Source organism: Silurus meridionalis, chromosome 6 (genome assembly GCF_014805685.1).
Source record: "Silurus meridionalis isolate SWU-2019-XX chromosome 6, ASM1480568v1, whole genome shotgun sequence".
In the NCBI taxonomy this organism is placed as follows: Eukaryota; Metazoa; Chordata; class Actinopteri; order Siluriformes; family Siluridae; genus Silurus; species Silurus meridionalis.
The window spans coordinates 14367636-14389228 of NC_060889.1; the positions used below are offsets into that span (position 1 = coordinate 14367636).

Below are 21593 nucleotides of genomic sequence, written 5' to 3' on the forward strand. Positions count from 1 at the left end.
TGTTCATTTTCTCAGTAACCACATAATTTGCTACAAATAAATTATTTTAAAAGAACTCAACCATTCCAAACATCAAGATGTTATTTAGCTATATGTTCATTTATTTTACCACATTTGAAAAGATATTTTAGTCTCAGCAATCATTTACTAACAAAGTGTGCAAAGTATTAACATTAAAGATAGTTTATTTTGTTGATGAGGTTGATGTAATTAAAAATATTGTTTTAACATATAAAAGTCATCATTAAACCGTGATTTATACAGAATTAGATGACAAGTAAACATGCTGGGAAAAAAATGATCAAACTCCATACATAAAATACTGTCACTGGTCATCTGCTGGTTAAACTTAAAGCTAGATGATTGAGAATGCTACATATTAAAAAGAAAAAAATATAAGTGTGCACACAAAATTAAACAGACTTACAAAGAAAGTGTTATCACTCCCAACAGCTATGAAAACTGAAAACTGCCATCTTCTGTAACATTTTACTGCCTGTAAGCCATGAATGTTAAAATATTTTACACAGAACAAAACAGAGGTTTAGTTTCTTTCACTTCTTTACCACCAAGTTAATTTTAACCTTAAGACAGAACATCACTGCAAAGCACAGGAGCCACTGGGCAGAAAGTCCTGTACATAGGTGGCCACTGCCTTAGTGAGGTACGTCATTGAGCCAAAGCGGCCGCTGGGTGCGCTATCGTACAGGAGCCGGCAGATGCCTGTGGATGTGTCTTTTTCTAAAATGCTCTCTTCTGCATCAAGAGCTTTCTGTAAGAAAAGGTGGGAAAGAGTTTAATATTTCAATAAAAGGAATTTGCACTTTTACTGATGAAGGTCTATTATAAAGTGTGTAAAAACAGATAATCAAAATCAGAAATTTGTCCTGTATGCATTGTACAATTTCAACAATTTCCAAAAAAAAGCATAAAAGAAAAACATCAGATAAAATAAATTCAAAGTAATCTCAAACTTAAAGGCAATGTAAATTATCTTGTGGCACTTATGTCTTACTTTGCCCTGAACTTTTTGACAACACACATATGCCAGTCTTTCACTACATGAACTTTGCTTTGCGATACACACATATGCAGTTGGATGATACAGCAAGACAATTTTTAAAAAGATCATCGTCCCACTCGAGTGAGGAAAACTTGATCTATCTGAGATTATGTTTACAGACCCCCATTCAGTATTAGAACTGATTTATAATTACTTTTTCTATAAAGAGTGCTACCACCTTCACTATATACTGTCAATAAACCAGTTCTGCAAATGCTCCTTTATTTAAACCAGTTTAATACCCAAAGCCTTGTAAATCATGAATAGTATTACAACTACAAATATAAACACACACACACACACATAAGTACCTGGTCCTGGTAGAACATGTCATTGGCAATGTGAACAATCTTCTCCACATGAATGATGCTGCCAAAGCTTTGGATATCAACATCAGCTAGCATGGTGAGCACCAGTATTGCCTCCACTAGCAGCTGTCTGTACTCAGGCTGAGGAACTCTGTTCAGTACGGTCTCCACATGCACAGCAAACTTAATCTCACCTGGTGTCATCTGGAGAGACAGAAGGAAGGAAAAAATAATTCATGCTTAATTGTGTCACTTCAAACCTAGACATATCATTAGAAACCAGCAGAAATCGATTTTTACGCTAAAAATGTCTAATTAAAAACACAAAAAACAGTTGGTGTCAAACCTCTCTTGTAGTGGACGATGGGAGCACAAAGCCTTCTATCGACAGTCCATGGCACTACAAGAGACAGAGAAAGATCCATTGATTTAATCTTCTTAAATGTCTGGTCTTTTTCATAAGTGTAAATTATATTGTTCCTATTAATATCAGTGGTGGACGAGGTACACAAACCTGTACTTGTTGTAGAGATACACTCACTTTAACTTGAATAAATGTACAAAAGTTTTTGCCTTCGCATGTATCCAAAGTACTATGATTTATTATGGCTATAATGTACCTATTAAAATTGTCACAAGACTTTTACTTTATCAATTCAGTTTATGTGAAAAGACCTTAATGTTACTCCTGGCACACAAATTTATCAATAGAATTATACACAGACACTGACATCTATTAAAATGATCATGAGCCCAAAACCTTTTTTTCAATTACTTAAAAAAAAAAAAAACGCAAATAAGACCACAGGTGTTGAAGCAAGTTAGAGTCCTGGCGCTGAACCGTGTGTTGGTGATGAGTAGATACCACCAAGCGCCAATCAAAACAAGTTCACAACAGAGCGTGTGCTCTACCCTGATTGGTGGCTTGCTGTGTGCTTGACCAGTTATGTTTTTATTCACTCTTAAATAAAAAGGAACGACCGATTTCACAAAACGTAGTTGAGTAAAAAGGAAATACTTCAGTAAAGTACAGACATGTGAAAAAGCTACATGAGTACAGCAATGAATTACATTTACTTCCTTGTTGTCCACCATTGATTATTATGAACATCAAATTTATATGCATCCTAATAATCCATTAATAATTTGACAGCTCTAATAAACATTCTGTGCACCTTAAAACCTTGGATGCAGTAGCATTAAATTAACATCCTTTACAATTGTGTGTTTTAAGATTTAGGAAGACCCCCATATGGCTGAAAAAAACAAGTGTCCAAATACTTTTGTCTATATAGTGCACATGTGTTAAAATGTGTCTGGGTAACAATAAATGATGAGTAAATGTATGGATCATGTGTGCTAGAATATTTTTCTATAATCTGACTGTCATGCTTCCTGAATGTAAGGCAAATATAAAATGATGCACAATGTTTTGATGTTCACAAACACTTCTCACTGTCTGTTCGATAATTACACTTGGATTAGGTTTTGCTGAGATGTAAATAATTTAAAAGCTCATTAAACACAAGCAGCGCAGTTAAAAAGCTAAATGTGCTGTCTTTATTTATTATTATATAATTATTTTGCTTTTTGAGCAGTTTCTCCCATTCTTCTGTGCAGAACCTCTCAAGACCAATCAAATTGGATAGGGAAAGTCAGTGCATAGCCATTTTCAGATCATTCAAAAGATGTTCAATCAGGTTCAAGTCTGGGCTCTGGCTCAAGGACATTCACAGGGTTGTCCCGTAGCCACTCCTTTGTTATCTTGGTTGCATGCTTACGGTCTTTGTCCTGTTGAAAGACTGTCACCCCAGTCTGAGGTCCAGAGCAGGTTTTCAAGGTCTATGATTAGACCTTTGTTTCTGTACATTGCTGCATTCATCTTTCCCTCAATCCTGACTAGTCTCCCAGTTCCTGCTGCTGAAACACGTCCCCCACAGGGTGATGATGCAAACACTATGCTTCACTGTCGGGATGGTATTGGCCAGGTGATGAGTGGTGTCTGGTTTCCTCCAGACATGACACTCAATCTTCGTTTCATCAGACCATAGAATTTTGTTTTTTTCCATGGTCTGAGAGTCCTTTAGGTGCCTTTTGGCAAACTCCAAGCAGCCTGTCATTTGCCTTTTATTAAGGAGTGGCTTCGGTCTGGCCACTCTACCATACAGGCCTGAATGGTGGAGTGTTGCAGAGATGGTTGTTCCTCTGGAAGGTTCTCCTCTCTCCACGGAGAAATGCTGGAGAAGTTTGGCATTACCAGGACTGGTTTTTGGTCAGGTGACTAAGGCCTCTCTCCCCCGATTGCTGAGTTGCCAGGCGGCCTGCTCTAGAAGGAGTCCTGGTAATGCCAAACTTCTTCCATTTACAGATGATGAAGGCCACTGTGCTCATTGGGACCTTCAATGCTGCAAAAATGTTTCCTTCCCCAGATATGTGCCTCCATACAATCATGTCTCTGAGGTCTACAGACAATTCCTTGGAATTCATGGCTTAGTTTGTGCTCTGACATGCACTGTTAACTGTGGGACCTTGTATAGACAGGTGTGTGCCTTTTCAAATCATGTCCAATCAACTGATTTTACCACAGGTGGACTCCAATCAAGTTGTAGAAACAGCTCAAGGATTATCAGTGAAAACAGGATGCACTCGAGTTAAATTTTCAGTGTCATGGAAAGGCTGTAAAATACCTATGTGTTTTTCTTCCTTTTTTTTTTTTTTTTTTTACATTTGCAAACATTTCAAACCAACTTCTTTTCACGTTGTCAGTATGTGGTTTCGTTTGTAGAATTTTGAGGAAAATAATGAATTTAATCCATTTTGGAATAAGGCTGTAACATAATATGTGGAAAAAGTGAAGCACTGCAAATACTTTCCGGATGCAGTGTAAACAATTAGTTTGGACTCGTAACAAACTCGTGCGTTCTGGCCAAAATCTTCGCATGTAAATATAAGCCATTTTGTTTATAAACCTGCTAACCTTTTGCAGAATCTTCCAGACTTTTTGATAAAAGCCCACTGGCACTCTGTTGAGGGCTCCATCCAGCCTCCTCCTGCGGAGCCACTGGCCCTGTCGACTATCCAGCACAACTGGAACACTCACAGAGCCATCAAATGACTCGGCTGATGTGAGACGGTGCTTTTAGCGGCCACGAGAGAACATATGCATATTAGTTCCATTGAAATACAAACACACTTATAAAAGAGACAATTCCAAAAATGAAAACAACTTTAGGTTTGTTATTTTCATAACATATAATTTATCGGTCTACCAGCGAGTTTATAAAAAAAGCAGAACTATATAATACTAAAGAATAAAAAAATTAAATAAAATAAAAAAATAAGGACCAAAACTTACAACAGACTCTGTTTGGTCTATGTCAAAGGAATGTGCTGAAAAGGACTGCAGAGGAAAGAAAAAATAGAATAAGGTCAGGTTTTCCAGTACAATTCTGCTGGAAGGAGCAGTTCTGAACAGACCTCAGAATTGCCACAGTTTCATGCATGTGCAGCGGATTACTGTGATCACTGTAGCTTCTTTGTATAAATGATTACTCAATGTGAGAAGCAGTGTTCGTTTGTTTTTGTTTTTTTGTAAATTAGGTATAACTTTATAATAAAAATTTTTAGTACATTGATTTCTTCAATCATTAATTATTACAGCTGGTCTGAAAATTTGGTGATTGCTCCAAATAGGCCAGACCAGAGAATAGCATATTTGACATTTCACCTTACTCTGATCCGACCAAGACAATCTCCTGTCTTCCAGCTGCAAATGGAGACACAGCTTGTTTTTACAGCTCACGCAAAAGAGGAAATTACAGTCAGAAGTTAAAGTTCCCTATACCAGTAATCCGGTCAGTGGCAATACAAAAAAAAAAAAAAAAAAAGAGGTTGTGGTGATGGTTGAAAAGTAGTTATTTACCTGCTTCATATCACTTTTCAGTTTGCTAATGCCAGCACGTTCACTTTTGGTGGCACCAACATGGCCAACTTCATGGATAGAGATGCCAGGACTCACACCTGTATCCACTAAATACAAAGAGTCACAGTAAGTTAACACAGTAGGCAATTAAAAGCACAACCAAAAGCACAATATGTGGTTTAATGTGGACAGTAAAAAAGTGCACAAAGAACAAAATACTAAACAAAGTGTGTTTACAATACTTAACATACTATAAAGATTTGGGAACCTTTACATTAATTTAAAAACCTTCCTATAAACATTTGCAAAAGGGAAGTAACTGACCATGCCTCTGCACACCAAACTCTTTGCCACTGAGAATGTGATGTAAAAGATTCTTCAGCTCAGAAGGGCTCAAACTCATCAGACTCTCTGTGGCTTCCTCATCTAAAACATAGTGAACAGAATCCATTAATATAATATCAAATATAATGTCTTTTGTAACTGTAAGGTTATAGTACCTGAACAGTTTAGAGATTGAGCCAGTTCGGTAGCCATGACCTGAATGATGAGGCCAATTCTCAGTCTGAACATCTCACTGAACAGACCTGGCTGTGTCCTGATGCTCATTGCCAGGTACACCATGATCTCCTGTCACACACACGATCATAATTATTAATGATTTTACTTCAAACATTTATATTGTATTATTTTCAGTGGTGGACGAAGTACACAAACCATGTACTTGAGCTAAAGTAGAGATGCGGTGGATAAAATATTATAAAACTGCTCCTTTAAACTTTCACTTGAATAAAAGAACAAAATTTTTGCCTTAATGTCCAAAATATGTCCAAAGTATTATGGCTATAAATGTTCCTAATAAAATTTTGTCACAAGACTTTTTGCTTATTCAATGCAGTTTATGTGAAAAGACTAACTATAAAAAGCCCGCAAATAAGCCACGGGTGTCGTGGCATGTTAAAGTCAGGAGTTTCTTCCATCATTTATTCCTCTCAAAATGTTCTGCTTGCTGGTGAACTGATGCTGAACTGTGTTTGTGCTAAGCAGATACCACCAAGCGCCAATCAAAACAGGTTAAGCTTTTATCCACTGCTAATTAAAAAGTAAAGGCTGATTTCGCAAAATGTTGTTGAGTAAAAAGTAAGATATTTGACTTTGAAATGTAGTGAAGTTAAAATAAAAGTCTCCCCAAATGGAGGAAATACTTCAGGAAAGTACAGATACATGAAAAAGCTACTTAATTCAGTAACAAATTATATTTACTTCCTTACTGTAAATCACTGATGATTTTATATGAATATTCTAGACATATATGAGGCCACATTCTAACCTGAGTGAGGATAGAGATTGTTATGTTGTTCTCGCTGGCCTCATCAATAAGTTTAGCCAGCAGGTCAGGTGGCATTGGCCTGCAGCAAGACACAAATTAGACATTATTTTAGCTATAGACAATATGAAATTTTGTTTTATTTATTTATAAAATACACAAAACAGAAACTGATTGTACTCAAGGATTCAGGGTGGTGAAGTATATCATTGTTTACTGAAACCACTAACTCACGCAGTGATGGTCTTTTCCCTCGGTTCAGGAGGCAGACCCACCGTTAAGTGCTTTTGATGAGCCAGCAAATCAGAACAGGCCTACAAACACATATACACACACACTCACCTCACCATTATATAAACTAGAACAACAAACAAACTATAAACCTCAACTCTCAATTTAATTCTGAAATGTGTTTATTCCAAATCCTAGAATGAACTGAGAGGTTAATACTGACTTACCCAGTCAAGCTCCTCCACTTTTTTGCGCAGCATGCCAGAGATCATACGAATGAGGCCCCAGCAGCGCAGGTCTCCTGCTTTTTCATACAGCTCCATCAGCAGCTTGTGCACTGTAGTGCCTATACCATACAGCTGTGTGTCCCAATCCATTCCCCTGAAAAACACACACAGATATTGAAAACTTAGATTACTGCATATGAGCACAAAAATGGGAAAAACATTTTTTTTTTTTTTTTTACAATTTATGGCATGTAATTAAATGTCAACTAAACGAAGACGTGATTGAATGCATGAGGTCATTAGTGAAGTGGAACTCCCTGTGTATGTAACTAATCTAAAAAAACTTCAGCATTAATAAGAAACTGAAACTTTAATATTTTGAAATTATTAATGTAAGTTGAAGTAGTTTATTAGCATGGTAAACATTCTCTTAAGCAAACAAAATAATGTTCATCCCATTCATATTTCCAAAATAATAAATGGAAAAAATATTTTTTATAAATAATTCCAAAATATTAATCTTATGAAATCTAGCAGATATTGCAAATTGGAAATAAAGCAATATTGCCATTTCACTATTGGCAAATTAGACCACTATTGCAAATTGGCACGATAGACCAAAAAACTTATAGGGAATTGTTTTTATGGAGTTTTATGTTGAAATTAGGAAATTTATCAATGAAAATTTAATTATTTATTATAAAATGAAGTAAAATGTTAATACAGTACAGTACTGTATAAATAAAATAGCGTTTTTGGGGTGGTGTCCGTTTATCGTGGTTTTTCGTTTATTGCGGGCGGTTTTGGAAAGTAACCACTACGATAAATGAGGGATTACATATATACAAATTACAGCAGACACAATTATATAAATAAAGATTAAAAATGGTAATATCTGACTTGTCTTTGAAGAGGATATATAGGATGTCCGCCTGGTCTTGGAGACCTTGTGTATCCTTAAACAGCTGGGCTAGAGCCATGTAATCTATCGCTCCATCAGCATCACGGGGTAGGCTTAAATCTGACGACACAAGCATCTCAAGACCCTGAAGTGGGGGGCAAAAATGTGCATAAATGTGGCCAATGTATAACCAACAATATGATGCATAATGGATAAAATACAAAATAAAGCAGCTACCAATGCAATCAGATACGATTCGCACCTATTATGATGCAGTGCGATCCGATTTTGGCTTAATTCAACACAATGGGATTTAATGAAATACGAAATAGAAATAACGTTCACTTCGATATAATACAAATAATTTGCTTTTATTTCTTTGGTTCAAAAAGACAACAAATCATAAATTTGCTTAAGTGCCAACTGACTTCTAACGCATGGCCCTTTCACAAACAGGCTTTTTCTAGTGCAAAAAAAAAAAAAGCTTGATTAATCACAAGTTATCTCGTGAAAATCATGCAATTAATCACAATTCAATATTTAAATCAACTGACAGCCCTAGTTAAAAACTATTGATCACGATACAAATGCCAACTTGTATCAAATGCACACTTTTTCAAATCAATGCATCATATCATTAACTTTTATGCAGATGCACTGATGTGAATCTGTAAATTTTACCATCCCTAGTGTATATACCTGTCTTGGTTCTGGTCCAGAGGAGCCTTTTAAATTAATAGATGGTTGAGGGGATCGGAAGAGCTTGGTGGGAAGATACATTTGCACATCTGAAATAATAAAATAATTACAAGAATGGAATGCACAGGTAAACTGTATGTGCAACAATAAGCAACAGCAATGCTCACTATGTAGTTGGAGATCTTTGGCCTTGTTGACTAACGTCACCATCTTTCTTGTTTGACTGGCTGCAGCTCTGAAGCGTCCGAGCCCGCTGGCCTTATCCTCTGCTCTTATCCCCTGCCGAGGCACTGCAGTGGCCAGAAGCTGATCCAAATACTGCGTAAGATCATCTCCATCTGAGTGGAGAAAAGATACCAAGGGTCTGCTGTTTCATGTGAGACAACTGAAACCTTCCACTGTATACAATCAAAAGGATTTACAGAATATACCAACGTTATCATTATCTTAACAAAAGCTAAACTTTTCGAAAGTGAATAGTTATTTTGTATGCCATGCTACATATCATAAATGTTGTACAATGAAGGTTGAGAGAATAATCACAGGCTCTGATTTTTAAATATATATTAGCATGTTAGTGGCAGGAGTGATTTGTGATAAAAGAGTATCTAATATGTTGTATGGTGTAGAGACAGTGGCATTGACAAAAGACAGGAGGTGGAGCTGGTGGTGGCAGAGTTGAAGATGCAGCAATTTTGACTGGGAGTGACGAGGATGGACAGGATTAGAAAAAAGTTTATTAAAGGGACCACACAGGTAGATGTTTTGGGGGAAAAGGTGAGGGACGCACGATTGAGATGGTTTGGTCATGTGCAGAGGAGGGAGATGGGGTATATTGGTAGAAGAATGCTGAGAATGCTTAAGGAAATATTAAAGACATGACTCTTGTTAAGTGTTTACATGAGTGTTTAAACAATTCATTTACAGTAATCTAATGTGAATCCTGTGGCTGTTCTTCCTTACCATCACTAATGCTAAGATCATGCATGCTGCCTTCTTTATCACAGCTGTATTCATCATCCTCTGCTTCACTCCATGTCAGCGTGCTGGAGTGCGGCTTACCACTATCCAAAAAGCTCAGATGAGCAAAACAAGACGTGGTCAAGAACTCGGACAACTTTCCTGTCTGTATCCTATGAAAATAAGAGAGTAAGTATTTGCATTAACATGATAAAGAAAAAGTTAATCGCATGTTTCGCAGCATCGTTCTTACCTTGCTCCTCCATAGTAGCCATCCTGAAGTTTCTTCAGAGTAGCCAGTACTACAGGGTCCAAGTCTGTGTGGTTCTCAGCTGAAAGAAAAGTTAGGACATTTTGCATATCCATTTTTTTATTTGTTTTGCTGGTTAAATCCCTTGTGTGAGGAAGCATGTACCTCCTGGTGGTTGTGTCTCCAAAACCTTTTAGCTAGTCAACTGTTGATATAACATTTTAAAAGCTAAAATAAATATATATTTTCAAAAAATAAGTGAGTACAATAGAGAAAAAGCCAATACCTTTATTAGATACGTTATAATTTTTTGATTATATAATGCAGCTGTCTTCAACAGAAAGCCCAGCTCTCACAGATAAACAACTTGCAAAAAGAAACATGTGAACTGCCTACGTGACTACTATAATACTGGAGTAGTTGCTGCTGTAGTGGTTTTTACCCTCATTTGCAATAAATAAATATATAAACGTGGAAAAAAAAAAAGTATTTTGAAAAATTTACAGACAGTTGTCTGTTTTGCAGAGAACCAGACGTAAGCTCTTTTTATAGACTGTATATAACCGGCATGGGTTTGCATATTTATTTTTGCCCTTTGGATATTTTTTCCTCAAGATCTGTATATGATCTGAATCTGTATATACAATAAAACAAGCAGTGACTAAATATATACTCTGATAGATCATTAGGCACTAAATCCTAAGTTTGCCCAAATTTTAAATGAATAATCACCCTTGACTGCAATAGTGTTTAAGCACCTATAAACATCAATTCCACTTACTGAGCATGATCTGGGAGACAGGGAAGGTGACAGTTGGCCGGCCAGTCATTCTCCAGCGAGAGGACAAGTAGGAAAGATCAGTACGCAGCATATCCACAATCATTTTGTTATCAAGGGCCAAGTAAAACTGCTGGTGATCAATAAACTACCAGAAACAAAGAGAAAACACAAAGACACTGACTAGAAATTCAGAGGCACTGCATATTCCCTTTCTTTAATAGTTTATTAAATCACAAAACAATACCCATATCTACCAAACCTAAAAAAGCTCTGTTTACATACCTGAGGTGTAAAGGCGAAGATAGTGTTGCGGATGATGTAGAGCTTGGAGGTCCCCAACACACCAATCCTGCGACATGGCCTACCAGTCAGCCCCAGCCTCTGGTTTCGTCCTTTGGGAGAACAAAAGCAACCAATGCAATCTTTTTCGAATGGCCTGTTCTGTTGAGAAGTTAACAGTAGTGAATGACTCCTACCTAGTCGGGCATATATGTGACTAAGAACTCGAGAAGGCTGCACTCTGATGGGATGGATGTCTGTCACTGCATCCACCTCTATCCCATTCTTCAGTAACAATGCCTTAATCTCATTATTCTCTGCTAGGATGCATACTACACAAAACAAACAAACAAACATCTAAGGCTTAGATAACCACAAGAAATTGACAATATAGGAAACTAGTTTTAAATGGAACTTGCCTTGGACAACCACATCAGGCTTGGGGATGGTTGAGAATCTGCGGTTGAGTGGGTCTATTTCTCCAGGGGCCAGGAAACCCTGGGGTTATTAAAAAAAAAAAAAAAAAAAAAGAAAAAGACTTTAACACTGCCAGTCATAAAGCAAGGTTTTTTTTTTCCTCAAGTTGTGGAAGTTTACTCTCACCTCTGCCAAAAGATTTCCCAGAATGTACAGTGATTGTCCCCACTTTAGAGGGCATTTGCCCATAGGGATCCTCTCTACAGTGTGAGGATTTTCATACTCCTCATTCACCTAGAAGAATATTGTTCAATCCTTATCTCTAGCCAAATTTCTACAAATATGTTATTGCGATTGTAAAATTTCAAATAAATGCGCCTTACCCTATCTGGAGGGACGCTGTAGAGTTCAGGCAACAGACGTATCCCATCCTTCTGTTTGATTAGGATACCATCAAGTGCCTCTCTGTATTCCTCCACCTGATAAGGTGAAAAAAGAAGTGCATTTTAAATGTCAGAACTCCAATTCATTCATTTTCATTACGTGCTTTGTCCTAGTCAGGCGTCATGTTGGGTGGAGAGCCTATCCCAGAAAATACAGCCTAGACTGGATACCACAATACACTATACCCAAACACTTTCACACTTTCATTCACACCTAGGGGCAATCCAGTGTGTCCAATTCATCTACCAGCATGTTTTATGGAGGAAGAAGAAAACTGGAAAACCCAGAGGAAACCAATGTAAACTCAGGAAGAGCATGTACAGAAACTCCACACAAGCAGTAAGGAACATAGCCATAAACCAGTAAAATTGGACAGGTTTTCATGCTGAAAATTATGGCATGCCCTTTTACCCCTATACATTAGACCAGTGGTTCTTAACTTTGTTGGAGGTACTGACCCCCACCAGTTTCATATGCGCATCCACCGAACCGTTCTTAAGCGGGGCGTGTCATCACGAATCATATGAGTCGGGTGTGTGTCTTGACCTCCCCCGAACCCCTGGGCTTCGATCGAACCCAGGTTAAGAACCACTGCATTAGACAATCATTGCCATCTGCAAGCTTATATGTAAAGAAGAGGGTAGATGGTGTTTTCCTGAGTATGTTGCACTGGCCCCTGTTAGAGACCCAAAAAATCTCTCAGGAACTCACAGTGAGACAGGTTTTTATATTACTGAATTAAGAACCTGTCATGTAGTACATTAACACATTTCTTCTTACTGTGAAATTTACATATCATGTTTAACTTTATTATTGACTGCAACATATTGTGTAAGATGTGTGTAAGACTTAATCTTCCCTAAAATGCTAACATTTTTTACCTGCTCTTGGCTGTTTAGGAAGATGCCATCAAGAATGAGGTAGGTCCAGAAGAGAGGCCACTCACATTCAATGTTCTCAAACAGTTTCAGCTCAGCAGATTCATAATAAAGCCTATTGGGATCCTGTGAACACAAATAAGAGATATATATATATATATATATATATATATAAAGCATCCACAAATAATAATACAGCATAATGATGGCAATTATTTTATATTTAAATGGTTTAGATTTGTGAAAAATATTTAGTTACATTTCTCTTGCATTAATTCCTAATATTCTACCTCTTTTGGTGTTTTATGACCATCTCTGAGAAACCGACAGCAACCATATCGCCCCTTGAGAAAATAAAGAAAACAGTACAGTCATCTGAATTCCAAACGCAACCAAAATGGGTGTGTGCTTAACTGAACTAAAGATCCAACCTGTAGTTTGGAAATGATTTCCTCCTTAGTGATGTTGACTAAATCAATGTCCTCCACAGCAAAGGCTGGATACGAGATAATGGCGAGAACACCAGCATCTACTTCTTTCGATGTGGATGCTCTGGGCAACATGGAGTTAAGAATGGACTGGACACAAGAGCAGTAGCTATTGTCAAAATATTTTATTGTCAAAAGTGCATGCAAATGAATAAAAATGTATATTAAAAAGAATCAATTACAAAGACTGAATTGACATTTCTTGCTTCTGTTAAAAGGCGTGATTTGTTTAATTTTCAGACTAGGTACACTTGGATATCAATATAAGGCACAGCCTATGCTATAATAAAGTTGTGTTGAAGCAGGGGAGCATCAAATTATATCAATAACATAAGCCATATTAAAGATTATTAAACCTATTTCTGGACTTGTTCTCTCCTAATATTAAGCTTGAAATAGTCTTGTTCTCTGGGTAGATATTTGTTTAAAAACTTGATTCATTTCCTTTCTCTCAGTACAGAAAAATGTTGGTCAAGCAGCACACTATAGAGACAGAGGACACAGTTTGGGTAATAATAAAGAACTACTTTAAGAAGTAAAGCAATAGGGCAATGCTATAATGAATATTAAAATTTAGAATATTTTAGCATTCAGGCATGCTGGCTTCACCTGGCAGTGCTGGATGTCATCTGGCAGAGCATGGACCACTGAGCTGGGCCCTCCTTTAGCTCCAAATAGGTTGAGTTCATCCAGTGCCTCCAGTGCTGCCTACATCACAAAGCTTCTATTCACGTATTGTACGTAAACATGAATCACAGTTCCCAAGCAAGTATAAAGTCTAAAAAAACATGCTTAAATATCTAACTACTGAACTCAAATCACTGCCATTGCACTTTAGCATGCAAGAGTGACCCAAGAGTCTCATGTGCAGTTTTGTTTTTCCTGAAAGGAGAATGTTTCCATTGTCTCATTGTACAAAGTTACAAAAACTGACACAATTTACTGCACTTGGCTGCTGTTAATGGGCAGAAGAGTGAAAGGAGTCTGGCAGAGGTACCATGCTGAGTTTATAATAGTTCAAACACACCAGTGACAGCGTCACACGGCTGTATGTGCATGGAAGAAATGCATAAGGCCCTCTGTTAGGCAACCCTCAGCTGCATTCTCAGCTGCTCAGGGGCAATGATGGAAAGCTGGTTAGTGGCCATGTGCATAAGATCGTGTGGTGTGTAAATGAGTCATGGTCACAGAATGAAACAAACTTTTAGTGATCTGTAATTCTTTAACCAATTAATATTTAAAATATATATATTTTTAATCTTTATTCATGTAAAAATATAGTCATACTGAAATTCCAAATCATGTCTAGTTTGTTATACACAAAATCATTCACCTTTATATACAAACCATCTTACTTTGGCCATGCCAATAGAGCTGGCATTGAGCTCAGGGATGCCCTGATTAGTCTTGTCTCCTCGCTCCCACATTCCAAAGTCCTGCCCAGAGAAAGTGCATCAAGCTTAAAGAAGACCAGCCATCGCTAAAATTCAAAAGTATACTCATGAATATATAAACCAAGTGTTTTTATTAATTTGGAGAAACTTACCGCCACTTTGTATGCAGCTTCAATGTAAAACATTAGATTCTGGATCACATCGACTTCATCCTGAGTGTACACAATGTGCAACCCTAAGGGGGCCCAAATCCCAATAAATCATCTAGATGCAGTTTAAAGCACTTAGAACTAGAATTAGTTCATTTGAAATCAGACATTTCTTTAACAGAAAAGTGATTAGCAAATTAAAGACATTTATTTCCCAATAATATTATAAAAGTAAATCAGATTATTCACTATACTCTTTTCAGCCTAATCTAAATATAGACAAGATGCTTTATTGTTTGTGCTTCCCCACTTTTTTCATTCTCATAAAACTTTCTTTCGGCTTCTCCCATTAGGGGTCGCCACAGTGGATCATCCGTATTCACGATCTGCACGTTTGATTTGGCACGTTTTAACGCTGGATGCCCTTCCTAACGCAACCCTCCCCATTTATCCGGGCTTGGGACCGGCACTAAGAGTGGCTGGGGTCGGTTCCCTGACCCGGGATCAAACCTGGGCCGCAGCGGTGAGAGCGCCGCATCCTAACCACTAGACCACCAGGGAACCAATAGATTAAAAAAGTAAGGGCAAGCCCAGCATACCTGAAGCAGTCATCTGTGCTAGAAACAGCATGTAGAGTGAGGTGGCATCCATCTGTAAGTGGCCCCATTCTGTATCGCCCACAACTGTGGCACAAGTGTGAGTGTTGTACTTGGCATGAACACAGTCCATGGTGCTTTTGCTGTACTTGAATTTCTCCACTTTGTCCAGCTGTGGATCAAAAATGAGACTCAGTATCGCTAGCTTTTTAGATAGCAAAAAAGTGGAGCGATGCAATTATGGGAATGTTCAAAAGTGTACAAATGGCAAAAAAATACCTGTCGCATAATGCACTGAAGTAAACCTCGCATAAGTTTCACAACACTCTACAGACAGAAAAAGAAAGTTATCACCAGGATAGGAGTGGAAAACAAACAAAATGAAGACCAAGATTAAGGATTGTTCACAAATACAGTGACATATTACAAACAAAACAAAACAAAAGCAGAGTACCAACTCTGACCTTCTCATGTAATCATTAAGGGGTAATCTGAGACTGCAAAGCCTTGACCAGACAACATATAAAAGGGTACACACAAATAGAGAACCCCTCGACAGTAAGGTCATTCAGGAGTACTTGAGCAGGTTACTTCAGAAAAATTGTTCCGTGTTAATTCTTTATTTTTGTAATAGATTAAAATAATAGATTTCATATTAACTCTCCCACCACACACACTGATTTCATTTATTCACCATGACACAGGTTCCTATACACTCACTTATTAAATTTCTATCCTTTCAATAAAATATATCATCACATGTCCCATTCAGATCATCAAAAGGGTAATTAGGTCAATATTCTTTATAATGCATAATGCCCATTAAAGGGTCAGATCAATCAAATTTCCTACCTGCTCCAGCTCATAAGCTTTAGCCTTGTCCTCATCTCGGTCTGCATTCTTTCTGTAGGCTAGACTTAGAGCCCACACTGAGATGATACTGTAGACATTATCCCTGACCCAGGCATCGGGCTGTTCCTCGCTTGCAGGGAGAAGACCAGTCACCGGATCCTACACATTATTCATATGAAAATAATATGTGAGATTTCTGCTATGAGATTTTATATATATATATATATATATATATATATATATATATATATATATATATATATATATAAAATTGCACCTTTTTTCTTCAATAAATCATCTAACTAAAAATTATTTTGTATTTGAAGGGACGTTTTGCATATCAGTAAGTGTAAGAGTGTAACCGAATGAGTCTGAATGCAAAAATAAATGCCTTTTTCTATGGAAATACATTTGGAAGTGGTATAACCGACCGAGTATTCACATGTATGTAACTGTCCTGAAACTCCCATGAGATGTGTATGGATTTCATTGCTAGGGAGTTGAACATCAACTGTACACACTGTTAGTTAGAATGGCCTACAACTGCTCATTGAAATTGAGTGTAGATATATTTTTGCAGTAACCTATAGAATAAGGCAGGCCAGAAAGGGCCATCAATCTGTGCTTGTAACTGATACTGGGCCAGTCAGCTGTTAGTGAGTGATAATAAAAGAAAAAAATCATACAAAATGCTAAACTCAACACACTATGAACTTTATAGTATAGAGTACATGTTACACTGGAGAGAAAATGTTTAAAAGTGAGGCCATATTACTGATCATTCTGTGACATTTATGTGTGTGTCGTATGTACACGTGTGTTTGCATGCGTGTGTGTGTGTGTGTGTGTGTGTGTGTGTGTGTGTTCTTTACACCAAAGAACATGGTCGTTGAAAGCATTCAGAATGACTTATAACAGTACACACAGTGTAAACATTATCCTACATATACTCACTTGGTGGCGAAGAATAGTTTGTTGAATGATCCGAGCATAGTTGTCGAGTTTGACTCCAGAATTACTGCGACTCCTCATTTTCACTGCACTTCACTGCACTGCACTGCACAGCTCCTTCACTCCTTTGCCCACATCCTTAAAAGGTTCAAAAAGCGTCAATGAAGCTCAAATGAATTCGCCAAAAACTGCACACAAGACACCTCAAGACAAAGTGTCCACTAATACAGAGCTGAGAGATCTACTAGAACCATTTCCTTGCAACACTCACTGCCTTTGGTGCTACAAACTAACTAAGAGAAGCTGAAATAAACAAACACGCAAAGTGGTCAAAGAAAAAATTCCGGAAGTGTAAAATTGAAGTGTAAAACGAGGTCAAAAGCCGTCCTGGTGATACGCACACAGCTGCATTGGATACGTGTATAAAAGAAGCAGGTTTGTATTGTAATAGCTAGTTTTAAAGCGGATAGGGCAAGACACACGAGGTGAAGTGTGCACCAGGAAAACACACACACACACACACACACACACACACACACACACACAGGCCATAAACCCAAACAACAGCGCCAACTATAGGCCCAACTCCAGAATCTGTACATGAAGCAGTCTGTGGTGCTCAACAGCAGTTCTGGATTGAGTGCATCATTCCTGTTCAAATGCACTGCTTCTAAAAAAAGTGAACAGTGAAGTACTGAGTTGTATGAGAGCTATATTTTAATAATTCAGATAATTAAATGCTCCATGCACATTAATGCAAATCATTCCTTTTATCCTTTTTTTCAACAACACAATTGGATCTTTATGTTTTTTTTTTTTACTGCAACGTAGTGGAGAAGATATTTCAGATTAAAATGTAATAAAATGCAGATATACTCTGGAAATAAAGCTGCTTCAATTATTGAAAGTGTTCGAATGAGCTACGAAGCCACGAAAAACCTGCCAAGCCTACCAGCAAATAAAATTTTGACAAAATTTATGGAGTAGCTTTATGTTCCATTAAAAATTATAATATCAGTTTATTAATCTACACAATACAAGAAATAAAATATACATGTGAAAGGTTGTAGTTTTCTCGTTTCGTTTTCACTGTTTGTCTCACTGTTTTCCACTAGGTGGCAGCACACACATGGGAATGGGAGCTTAGGTAAGGCACATTTCAGTGCCAAATATCTAAGTTTGGTAAAAGTAGCATAATACGGTCGTTTTATTTATTTCACAAACTAAATATTAAAAAGCTTAAAAAATCTCTAAAAGCATGTATATAATAGGCCCTGCCATAAGAAAATGGAATATACACTCATTGAGCACTATACTAATTCCTGAGTAGGGTCTCACTTCGATCTCGAAATAACCTCAGTTATTTACAACATAGATTCCACAAGAAATATTCTCTTGATATTCTAGCACATGTTGACATGATTGCAACACAGTTTTTGCATCTTCATGCTGTAAATCTCCTGTTCTTCCACATATCACTGGTGTTCTACAATATCCAAATCCAGTGACTGTGTGCACATGACAATACTAAATTCCTCAACAAGGGTTGGGCATTCAAGTAAATGTCTGAATTAGCCCATAATGTGCTAATAAAACATTTTCAATACATTTCCTACAACATTCCACCTTCTCTACCAGCCTGGACTGTTCACACCAGGCGGGTTGCATCCATGAAATCATGCCTTGGGTGGCAAACACTTAGTCTGTCTGTGTGCCTCAGCAGAGAGTGAGATTTATCAGATCAGACTATATTTTATCCATGCTTGCCCATTGCAGCATTACCTATCTGTTTTTGGTTGAAAGAAGTGGAACCCAATATGGTCTTCTGCTGTTGTAGCCCATCCGGTTTAAGGTTTAATGTGTTGTGCATTCTGAGATGGTCTTCTATTCACCACAATTGTATAAACTTGTCATCAGAGATGCTCCAGCACTTCTGTCAACTCAAACTATTTTGGCCATTCTCCTATTGCTGTTCTACTGGATGCTTTTTCTATACTCAAGTCAAGTCAAGTTTATTTCTATAGCGCTTTTCACAACAGACATTTTCTCAAAGCAGCTTTACAGAAATCAACAGTCAAGGCGAGCGGTGTGTATTTATCCCTGATGAGCAGCCATGGCAACTGTGGCTAGGAAAAACTCGCTTAGATGTTATGAGGAAGAAACCTTAAGAGGAACCAGACTCAAAAGGGAACCTATCCTCATTTGGGTGAAATCAAGAGTGTGATCATAAATCTTTCAACAATACAGAACACTGGAGAGTGAGAACTAACATGAGCACTGGAATGTAAGATTATGAGTAATGTTCTTTCTACAGTCTTATACAGTCATTATGGTTATAAAACTAGGAGCTACTGCACAACTCATAAAATAGCTCAACATTTGCGATCATCACAGATCCAACACCAGCTTCCCCATGCAGAGCCTTTAAACACTCAGGAGGTCCAATGTCAAAACTCCACACATGAAGTGGGATTCAGCTGGCACTGGTACGTCTCTGGGTGGTACGGAAGTTTGTGAGTTCCGCATCTTTAAAGGTCCATAATCTTCATGAGGTGGGACGTGACTGGAGCTGGCCAAACCTCAGGATGCTTTGGGATGGGGAGAGAAAGAGAAGCAGTGGAGAGAAATTAGCGTAGCTGCTGTTCATGATATTAACAGCACAAGTTGATAAAATTTGATCAGATGTACTGGAGCACAAGTTTATTATATGTGTCATATGTTATGTGTAGGCCTTGCTAAAAAGATATGTTTTTAATCTGCACTATAAAGTCTCAAGACTGTGTGAGGGATAATTACAGGGGATCAGTAGTTACAGAAATATTTAACCAGGCTGTCTGCCAGCACCAATTTTGCATGGTCAAAGTCAATAAGATCACATTTTTTAATCACTATGATGGTTAATGGTCTGTATTGCATGATTTTATGCAATGCACGGTTGCCACACAATTGGTTGATTCCATATTGTATTGTTAAAATGTTAACAGACACATAAATATAGATAGAAACTAGCCACTTTACTCATTTTACTCTGCTGCTTTTTTATTCTACCAACTGGACCCAGTCACAAATTATGTCTAATATGTAACAAATCCACATGCACAATATTTTCACATGTTGTTTTAAGCTTAACTGAACAGGATGTGTGTATTTATTGACTATACACCTGTTACTACTTCTCTTGTCAGACATTGTAGCACTCTAATTCAGGAGAAATTATATTTCATTCCTAACATTGCATCTGCTGATGATGGGAGGAATGCCATAAAAGTCTACTTGTCATGAATTCACATCACTTGTATTTTACCTAGAGCAGCAAATTATTATGGGCTGAACTTGACTGCTGTCAATATACAGTCTGCATGCCTTCATTAGTCAGTGAAAAGAGACCACATTGACCACCCAACTAACTAGATATTTTTGAAAAGTGGATCATTTACAACACAACAATGACTATGATATGGTAAAGGTATGATAGGAGAGTTTGATGGTAGTAGCATGTGTGTGGATAACATTGCAAACAGTCCACAGGTCAAAACAACTTAATTTTATTGTTAAATAATAATGGGATGATTATACTAATGTCCTTTTGTTGTAGTTTGGATGGAATACCAGCTTTCTGGACCAAAATTGAAAATAATTTAAGAAGATATTTTGCACAATTCAATAACTTAATGTGTCCACAGTGCAGACTGTATAGCATTCTTAACACACTGCAAAAAACAAACTTATCAGTATTAACTATAAGATAATGACATTTAAAGAACAAGTTATTATTCCTCACTTTCCTTCACTTTGAAGGTCAGAAAGATTAACATAAAATGATTTGTGTGAGCAAAACATTAATAGTTTATTTGACCCTGGACATATCAGAGATGTTGTCCACATAAAGTGATCAACACATAAATTCTTTCACAATTTCTATAACCACATTTAACTGATAATTAGAAGATTAACTCTCTGCTGGAAGACATGCCATTCTCATGAAGATCTCAAGGCCAACAATAGCCATGTCTGTATCACTAGTATTAAATTGTTTTTTTTAATTTTATTAATCATGAAGTATTCTTAAGTATTAATAAGACATTATGCATTATTGTGTGTGAGTGGAATACTAATAATTATAGCGTATAACTTCTTTTAACAGGAATAAAAAAGTTACTGAAACTTTGTTCTGCATAATATACTTTTCAAAAGTAGGATTAAATGTGCACATTAAATGTTCTTTAAGATTTTACACAAAAACTCAAATATAAATTAATCTCAAATTGCAAAGACTCGTTATAGAAGGTATGTGTAGTACAAATATTTAAAAATGTACTTTGAAAAATGGAAACAGCTCCCTGATTTATAATACAGACAGAAAATAATATCAGTGTAAATGCGGAGTGAAGAGTAACTCTCAAAACATTTTCTGGATGTCATTTGGGGTTTAAGGCATTTGTTTCTTTGTCAGAAAATATGCTTTAGGTCTCTGAA

General features: G+C 37.1%; 1 protein-coding gene across 2 annotated transcripts; it reads right to left on the bottom strand.

Moving 5' to 3' along the window:
* Positions 1–167: 167 nt before the first annotated feature.
* phka1a (phosphorylase kinase, alpha 1a (muscle)) lies at positions 168–17646 on the bottom strand. Of its 2 annotated transcripts, XM_046851553.1 has the most exons (33): positions 17121–17646; positions 16167–16325; positions 15594–15641; positions 15318–15486; positions 14722–14804; positions 14531–14611; positions 13785–13883; positions 13119–13265; positions 12978–13031; positions 12691–12813; positions 11749–11844; positions 11552–11659; positions 11368–11446; positions 11146–11280; positions 10952–11061; positions 10670–10814; positions 9892–9970; positions 9642–9811; positions 8846–9016; positions 8679–8767; positions 7979–8124; positions 7079–7232; positions 6855–6934; positions 6624–6702; positions 5794–5923; positions 5618–5719; positions 5294–5400; positions 5099–5137; positions 4727–4771; positions 4349–4507; positions 1718–1771; positions 1375–1575; positions 168–772 (listed from the first exon to the last, which is right to left on the bottom strand). In XM_046851553.1, exons 1-33 carry the CDS (start codon positions 17196–17198, stop codon positions 599–601), a joined length of 3693 nt encoding a protein of 1230 aa, XP_046707509.1. In that variant the 5' UTR covers positions 17199–17646; the 3' UTR covers positions 168–598. The 2 variants fall into 2 exon arrangements, with proteins under 2 accessions (XP_046707509.1, XP_046707510.1); XM_046851554.1 differs by lacking the exon at positions 5099–5137 and having other exon boundaries at positions 17121–17645.
* Between the last annotated feature and the right edge of the window lie 3947 nt (positions 17647–21593).